We start from the raw sequence: 8,628 nt of genomic DNA, 5'->3' as shown, positions 1-8,628 counted from the left end.
AGCCGGCGAGCGACTGAGCGGCTCCGGGTCACCTGCCCCGAGGGACTCGGTGCCCTCTGCGCTTCAGCCAATCAGTGAGCAGGGTGCTCCTTAAGACACACGAGCCCCCGGTCGTCATGGCACCCACAACCGCAGTAATCTAACTAATCAGTATCTCCGTTTCAAGCCGTGGTGTCGAGGCTCGTTATCGACTGAAAGGAAATGGAAGCGCTTCGGTCTCCAGGAAACACGGCCGCTCGCTGCAAGACTAATGCGCTAAAGTCCCGGCCCTAATTTTAAATTAAACAGTGACACTGTGAATCATCTTGAGTTCTGGTGTCTCTAGTGGAATCAAAGCTGACCTTCCTGATCCACATTTGGGATTTGATTCTCTCTCCTCAAGGTGCCGTGTGTCAAACGTGTTTATTTCTTCCGGGATTTATTCTCCACTCAGCTGAGGAGGACCCTCAGACTGGTTTTGCTCCATAGGGGAGTCGGGAAGGATCCTCTCAATTCACACGCGGGCATCAGCACACATGTCGAAAAAAGTGAAATAAGGATCACAGCATAAAAGTAGTGAAATCAACTAGGGCTTTATTAGAAATGCCATTATATGACTTTACTTGACCTGCAATTCTATTATAACGGTATGGAATGGTTGTGGATTCCAGCCTGAGAATCTATGAGAATTGAGGTTGGATTCAAAAGCATCAACAGGTGTGTGGTGGAACAGTGCAGGGAGATAGCAGGAAGGCTGAAGTGTGGAGGATCCTCAGTTCAAACCTGCTCTCTCAGAAGGAGGGTTTGGTTGCAGTCAGGGCTTCAAACTGTAAACTATGAAACAGTTTTGAGTTTTAGTAAACAATCCCAAGGTCTAATATGAGAAACGGACACAATGAGGCATGTGCTTGAATAGCACAAAGGAACAACTGAAGGGCTGCAGGCTCCAACCTGGTGTCTGAGGTTGTGGGTTCTTGGTCCTTCATGCAGACATCACTTCTGCTTTGAATGAGGTGTGAGTAGCAGTCTCAAGGTTAATTACGAGAAACAAAATTTGCATTGGTGCATGGTGAGGTAGTGCAGCACAAGAGCTGAGGAGCTACTGTCCTTACCCTGTAGGTTGTGGGTTCAAGCCCAGTCTTGGTTTTGAGCCTTTGGCTTTACTTCAGGTTTGAGTAGCAATCTCAAGGTTAAATACAACAGACAAAGGCTTGTTTAGTGTGTGGTGAAGTAGCACAGCGGAAGAGCTGCTGACCTAAGCCCCTGCACTGCATTTGAAGGTTGTGGGTTCAAGCCCAGTCTTGGGTTTGAGCCTTTGGCTTTACTTCAGGTTTGAGTAGCAATCTCAAGGTTAAATACAACAGACAAAGGCTTGTTTAGTTTGTGGTGAAGTAGCACATCGGAAGAGCTGCTGACATAAGCCCCTGCACTGCACTTGAAGGTTGTGGGTTCAAGCCCAGATGTGGCAATAGCATGTAAAAAGAGTTTTGAGGTTTGAGTAGCAGTCTCAAGGTTAAAAAGGAGAAACAAAAAATTAATTTGTGTATGGTGAGGTAGTGCAGCACAAGAGCTGAGGAGCTACTGTCCTTACCCTGTAGGTTGTGGGTTCAAGCCCAGTCTTGGGTTTGAGCCTTTGGCTTTACTTCAGGTTTGAGTAGCAATCTCAAGGTTAAATACAACAGACAAAGGCTTGTTTAGTTTGTGGTGAAGTAGCACATCGGAAGAGCTGCTGACATAAGCCCCTGCACTGCACTTGAAGGTTGTGGGTTCAAGCCCAGATGTGGCAATAGCATTTAAAAAGAGTTTTGAGGTTTGAGTAGCAGTCTCAAGGTTAAAAAGGAGAAACAAAAAATTAATTTGTGTATGGTGAGGTAGTGCAGCACAAGAGCTGAGGAGCTACTGTCCTTACCCTGTAGGTTGTGGGTTCAAGCCCAGCCTTTGGCTTTACTTCAGGTTTGAGTAGCAATCTCAAGGTTAAATACAACAAACAAAGGGCTGATTAGTGTATGGTGAAGTAGCACATTGGAAGAGCTGCTGACATAAGCCCCTGCACTGTACTTGAAGGTTGTGGGTTCAAGCCCAGATGTGAAAATTTCATTTAAAAAGAGTTTTGAGGTTTAGCTCACATGCTCAAGGTTAAATAGAAGAATCAAAGTCGGCAAAATGTGACCAGGACTGGTAGTGTAGGGGTGCAAGAAGAAGCCGAAAGCCTCTGTAAGCGCCGCCAGTGGGTTCAAATCCCACTGGCGGCCAAGTCTTGAGCGCACTACTGCGGATGTAGTTGTGGGGGCATTGTCCCCACTGGTTGTTTCAGAGAAGTAAACCCTAGGGGTTATGCAGAAACACAAGGTGCGTTCACTTGGTTATGATGGCATTGTCAAGAATGATGAAGAATCTTTTGAATGATGATGAATTGACTAAATTTGATGTTAATTGATTTAGCTTTTAGCACTTATTAGCCATGCTACGTAGCCTATAGGGTTCCACCTTTTTGACGGGAGAGTAGTCTGGATGAGTCAGTAAAGATGAGCAGATGTGTCTCATTCAGTGGTCACACTGACATGAAACTTATTACAGCCTCTGAGGGCATTTTTCAAGACAATCACATGTTTGTCTACTTCAGGGCATCCTGTGGACAACCTTAAACTGACAGTCTGGCACAGGGTGTAGATTTGTTTACCCTTTTTAGTGCATCCACCCTCCAATTCTCTGTTACATTCAAATTCAACTCACTTGTGCCTTTACCAATGCAGGGAGGATGAATAGCATGGTTGATCCTCCAAGATGCACCAATCCGTCTCTGGGGCAATATCCCATTATGATTTTTTATAAATGTCAGTTACCCAAAACGAAAAAAGGATTTAGGAAGAGCCACCATGTCCCTTGAGGGTTGAACCCAGATAAGGTTTAAAGTACAGAAATTTGGGGCATTTGGCATTAGTGACAGGGACGTGTAGGTTGCTCCATCTAAGAACATTCCAGTCATGTCATGGGAAAAAAAATATTGTGAAAAAAGTCAAAATATGTAGGGTCACAAAATGTCACAGAAAATATTTTTTTTAAATAGGTAAAAAATTAAATTATAATTAAAAATGACATATATATATATTATAAAAAAATATATGTAAGGTCTATATATATATATAATATAATATATATATTATTAGGGCCGGGACGCGATTAAAAATATAAATCTAATTAGAGGCTTTGTAATTAATTCATCAAAATTAATCGCATTTTAATTGCATAAATATTTGACCTGAGAACAGTGAGAAGTAATTTTTTTCACATGGATTTTTATTTTTGTTCAACCAATTTCAGCAGACAAGTGTAGAAATAGCATATTTAGAAATATAGTACTTTCAGAAATTCAGGTAGCCTATAGGTAAGTAGACCTTCTGTAAACTATGTTATTTTAAGTAGACCAATACTTTCAAGTACATTCAGAACATTGGTTATTTTTTCAGACGTGGACTTAGTTACCCTGGTCCTTAAACCAGTCATCTGGTGCAGTGTGGGTTGGGTGTGGGTCCTTGTACGTCCACGCTAGCTGCTAATTGTTTTGTGTTGAGGTGATACTTGAGGCTCGATGTGCTCAAGTTAGTTGGTGCTCCAGTATAATCGGCCCTCCGAAACTCATCCAGTGAGAAACATTCCGCGGTGCAAAAAATAAGTGTAAAAATGCGTAAAAAATGTTTAATGTGTTATTTTTTGTGTAATTAATTAATCTTAATTCACATTGTAATTAATTGTAATTAACGCGCTAAAGCATCTCTCACTGCTGCTCCGATCAGCTGATCATGGTATTAAGTGAAGGTAGAACGCCTCGCTGGTGCTGGATCACAGGGCTCCAGCCAACGCGGCTTTAATCACAGGAGCCGGAAATAGACGGCGTGGTGACCGTTGGTCTGCAAAAGGACCAGAGGAAACAAAGCGACTCGCAGCACCACCGTGGGCTATGACCTTTAATTGTGTAAAATCAAGTAAATCCAGTTAATCTGCAGTGCTGTGTGTGTAACATTCTTTGTTATTGTCCTTGAAGAGTCTTGAGAACTTGGTGAATACAAAAAAAAAGACAACAAAGCAATTTCATAGTGTCACTGAAGCAGACAGACCCATTATCACTGTTAAAATGAAGCTAACTGAGGACAATAAATCGTAATTCATTTTTGTTAATATCCAAACAGCCCCTCTGGAGCAACATCTCACGCAAACACTAGTTAGCGTTTTTTGCATCTCAGGCCTCCGGAGTAGAAATGCTGTCTCGGCACCACACGAGGCCACCGGGTAAAAGCCAATGATTCTAAGCGCCTCCTTCAATCCAAAAAAAGTGAGTGTCAGACACCGCGAGAGCACGCTCCGGATGTGCAACACGTACAGCGCAACCAAAGCGGCGTCAGTTGGGAGTTTCTTGGACAACGTGCACTACAAAGTAAACCCAACAGCCTCCGGCTCACCGTGTCCTTACAGCCCGACTAGAAACACTTTCAGGCTGCAAGTACACACCCAAAAGTTTAGATTGCGGAGAGAGACGCTGATGAGCCAAACGCCTCATTCACCTCACAAACACCTCAACTCTTCAGAATATGCAGCAGTATAAAACAAAATCTGTTTTAAAAAGATAACCGCATGATGAGACTTGACGATTACACGCTATAATTAAAATGATACTTCTGAAATACTGTCGTACCCATGAAGAATAACAGAGCTACACGGACTGTAAAATGTTGTCTCAGCACCATTATTTTTTTTGTCTCTTCTACAATACTGTCATGTATAAACAAGATCACATCAAAAAAGGGGGAAAAAAAACACCAGTTAACTTTGGATCGCAGAATGCTAAATGATAGATTGTAAAATGCATAACCTCAATCTGAGTAGCTCACATATGAAAGGCCGGTCTAGTTTAGTATGAACATGATCAACTCTTCACACCTCCACAATTAATCAAATTACCACTTTCGTTCAAGAGCTTCTGACAAACCAGGAAGGGGAGTTAAAAAACATGCTAGGTAACCAAAGTGATGATAACAGTCATTCTTTGTGTTAAGACAACAGTGAGCGGGATCAAATAAGTGCAAATGATTCTTAAATCCTACAGCCGGTGTTTTATGAGTCTAGTTAGTCACAAGCGAGTGCTGGCAGGTTGGTGTATTCTCTATTGGCCGAAACGCCACCCGTCCTTTGCTTCGTCTTCAGCACAACCGAGCGATCGCCTCAGAGGGGCAAAAGAATGTGTCACTCGAAAGGCATTGGAACCCATCCGAGCTGCAGCAGCGCTTCTGACGCCGCTGGACAACGTGAGGTAGAAGGATCACACGAGCAGATTGACAGACAGGCCGGCAGGTTGCTGCCACGCATTGGGTGGGTGGGGGGGGAACGGGTTTGTATTTGTGAGAGGCAGGAAGGACGACGACAACAACAACAAAGACAAAAGACAAAACCACCGCGTTCACACTTCGCCAAAGTTGGTGTGGCCCGTCTCCTTGGCGTGCTCGCGGGCCTCCTTCTGTCCCACCAGGCCCGTCTGGCACACCATGCAGCGCAGCGCGAAGCGGTTGACGTCCGTGAACTGCCGCTTGCGGCGGGCCTCGTCCGCCAGCTCCAGGGCCTGCGCCAGGATCACGTCGTCCGTGGTGGCAAAGACGGTGAGCGGCGGCGCGCCAGAGCCGGGCGTCTCCCTCTGCAGCGGGTCGTAGTGGATGCCGTCGTAGATGAGCAGAACGCGCTTGTGGTAGCCGGCGTCCTCCCCGAACCGATCCACCCGGACCGTCTGCGTGTCCACCACGCAGATCTCGCACTGGTAGAACTTGGACATGATGGACACCTCGATGGCGCCGCCCCAGGTGTCGTCCCGCCGTATCCAGGCGCAGTAGTCCTCGTTGGTCTTCCCCAGCACCGCCTCGGAGTACGCCGCGGGGTCACTGGACACGATCTGGGCGATGAGGCCCCGCATCTCGGGGGCGCAGGCGGGGTCGTACACGCCGCCTTCCACCACGTAGTACACGCTGGTGAAGAGGCAGGAGTTGTCCGCCGGGACCACCCGACGCGCCAGCGTGGGCGAGGCTTCCGGGAGGGGGCGTTTCGTCACAGGGGGGGGGTCCTGAGGGGGCTTTGGCTTGTTTTTTTCTTCCTCGACTATGAGTGTGTCTCCTGTGGAGGTGGACACAAGTTTTTATCATTTCGGATCGACTAAAACGTAGAACTCGAGGGCGACTACTAAACAAATTTCACGTCAACACAACAATGTGGGCTTTCATCCGGGCTCCAAAAAATAGCTTTTCTTTACAGAATCTGTAATTGTCACGGTTATTTCTACTAAACCTGATTTAGTCATAACAGTAACATAACATGTAAACAATTAAAAACATTACATGAACAATAAATGCTGCGAATTGATCTGGATTTTTGAGAACCTGCCTGATTTGATGGGGTAGTCCTTGAGGTGAGCGTCCCCATTTTGAAGGTCGAGGCTGGAGGGCGGGTAACCGACCATGATCTTCTGCACGTCACATGGGATACCGGTCAGCTCCTCCACCATGCTCTTCAGCTCTTGCACGCAGGACTGATGAGTCAAGCCCTGCATTATGTGGCTGCCATTTTTGGTCTTACAGCGAAGCCGCAACATCCTACCTACAAAAACACGGGACAACACGTCGTTGACGGAGCAGCGTTTGGGCATTAAGGGAACAAGAACACAACTACTAGACCTCTGGAATGATAAAGAGCGTTGAATCAACTTTGTAATGGAGTATGTTGGTTAACTTCCCAAGAGGTAACATGGTGGAATGAGGCTATGAAACCTAAAAATAAATAGAATCCTTAATAAAACTTGGTTTCACCTGGATATATGCCAATGTAGTCTTTATTAAACCAATGTATTTAATCAGGTCAGACATTTCTCTTCTTAGAACATTAGTGTTCAGTGCAGAAAATGAGGCCGTCAACATTCTATTCATCAGGTTCATTCGAAATCCATTCACATAATAACCGTGGAGTGCATTATTTAAAAGTGGGGTATTATTGTTTGAGTTATGGGATGAGCTCGGAAATGTCTTAAGGACAATAGAAATGTAAAAACGGTGGGATTCATCATCGTGGTGTACACGATCTGTGGGACCGAACCACTCAACGTACAATTAACCAAGAAGTGACCCACAATAATGTACAACTGGAAAAAGTGGAACTGCAGTTATCAGTTTGCCTACTAATAGTTTATCGATGAGGGAATTTGCCGATCTGGGATATTTTTAGAACACAATAACGATTCCCATTCAGAGAACATACGTCGATGTTAACTTTACCTCTAAACACCTCGTCGCGGTGTTATTGGTGGTTCTTTTAGCGTGTAGCTATGAACTAGCTGTATTAGCTTGCTTATTGTTTTTGTTAGCCTAACTTATGCAGAGCGACAATCGCGGCTGTGCTAGAATGCTTCTTTCCAAATGGCCCCGACACAACAAGGAAAGCGCCGATGTGCAGCAGCGAAGTGAACCCGGTGACAGCGACATCGCTTTGTTTTATCCTCTTTTTTCTGTCAAGTCAACGTTGCTGACTTAACGTTAGTTAACTCAACAGCAAGCAATAGCTAGTGAGCTAACTTAGCTGACAACTCCCCGAGGAAGAAAACAGGTATTTTACCCCAAGAAATAGCCGCACGAGTTATTGATAAATGTATCCAGGACATATTGATGGTATGAAAGAAACATAACGTTACCTCCCCGGACAAATAACGTTAAACAATGTGGGTGCCATGTTAGCTTTAGCATGTATTCTCTGCTAATGCTAACCCTGCAAGTGGACCGTTTTTACAAGCTTTTTGCTTGTAAAAACACACTGTTTGCTTTCGTCATTTCTGTTTCCCGTCAAGCATCTATCTACACAAAATGGTGTATTGACTGACATGTCAACGAGTTAGGTGATGTACTGTTCTTACCTGCTGTTGACTGCAGCACAGCATCAAACAATAAATATCTAGTGAGAAACTGATGTGTGGAACGTCTGTTTACGTCGTGTTGACGTCATCACGCTGAACGGGGCACACACCACGTACCGTAAGTTCTCTAATAACAGCTCCCGGTGCCAGTGATGAGACGTTTTTGTAGACGCGCTTTTGCAGAAAATCAGATTTATGGTCAACACAAGATTATAATACTTAAATTATTTTGCTCAGAAAGATTACCACGTAATAAATATTTGCATATTTTCATATTCTTTGGAGCATAAATACAATCGCAATAAGTAATAAGATAAGGTTAGTCTATAAACCAATTTCACCAAGGTTGCATGAGCATGAGTAAAAAATAATATTTCAAGTGGTGTTGATTTGTGAACAAAATAATCACAAACTTGTGTTTTCCACAAAGTTTATTTTCTGCCATTATCCAAATACCAATTTAACTATTTGTCGAGGGGGAACCAATGTTGGGTGCTTTTGTTTCAGGGGGAAGAAATCCATTTACACTAATAACTAAAAATCCAACCTTGCAGCAGTCGTTCTCAGCAGCCTGCTCTGAGCCTCCCTCATGTGTTTGTTTTTTAAGAAACGACAGTTCTTATCCAAACTAAGTAGTTATATAATATAAAGTGTATATACTATGTATATATAATGTATACGGTGTTCACTTAACATTTATGTTTTAAAGGAGT

At 44.1% G+C, this 8,628-nt stretch overlaps 1 protein-coding gene across 2 annotated transcripts; it reads right to left on the bottom strand.

The window, feature by feature from the left end:
* Nucleotides 1-3,930: 3,930 nt before the first annotated feature.
* On the bottom strand, nt 3,931-8,018 carry yod1 (YOD1 deubiquitinase). Of its 2 annotated transcripts, none has more exons than XM_037448199.2 (3): nt 7,916-8,018; nt 6,400-6,612; nt 3,931-6,132 (listed from the first exon to the last, which is right to left on the bottom strand). In XM_037448199.2, exons 2-3 carry the CDS (start codon nt 6,605-6,607, stop codon nt 5,432-5,434), a joined length of 909 nt encoding a protein of 302 aa, XP_037304096.2. In that variant the 5' UTR covers nt 6,608-6,612; nt 7,916-8,018; the 3' UTR covers nt 3,931-5,431. The 2 variants fall into 2 exon arrangements, with proteins under 2 accessions (XP_037304096.2, XP_037304097.2); XM_037448200.2 differs by lacking the exon at nt 7,916-8,018 and adding an exon at nt 7,284-7,905.
* Between the last annotated feature and the right edge of the window lie 610 nt (nt 8,019-8,628).

This window comes from Pungitius pungitius, chromosome 8, assembly GCF_949316345.1.
Source record: "Pungitius pungitius chromosome 8, fPunPun2.1, whole genome shotgun sequence".
Lineage (NCBI taxonomy): Eukaryota > Metazoa > Chordata > Actinopteri > Perciformes > Gasterosteidae > Pungitius > Pungitius pungitius.
This window is presented reverse-complemented; position numbering and strand designations above follow the sequence as displayed.

Excerpts from the sequence above, each read along its gene's own strand:
- yod1 (XM_037448199.2), bottom strand. The coding sequence starts at position 6,607 with ATGTTGCGGCTTCGCTGTAAGACCAAAAATGGCAGCCACATAATGCAG. Across the intron at positions 6,133-6,399 it reads GGACTACCCCATCAAATCAG|GAGACACACTCATAGTCGAG; the intron begins GCAGGTTCTCAA and ends CCACCTCCACAG.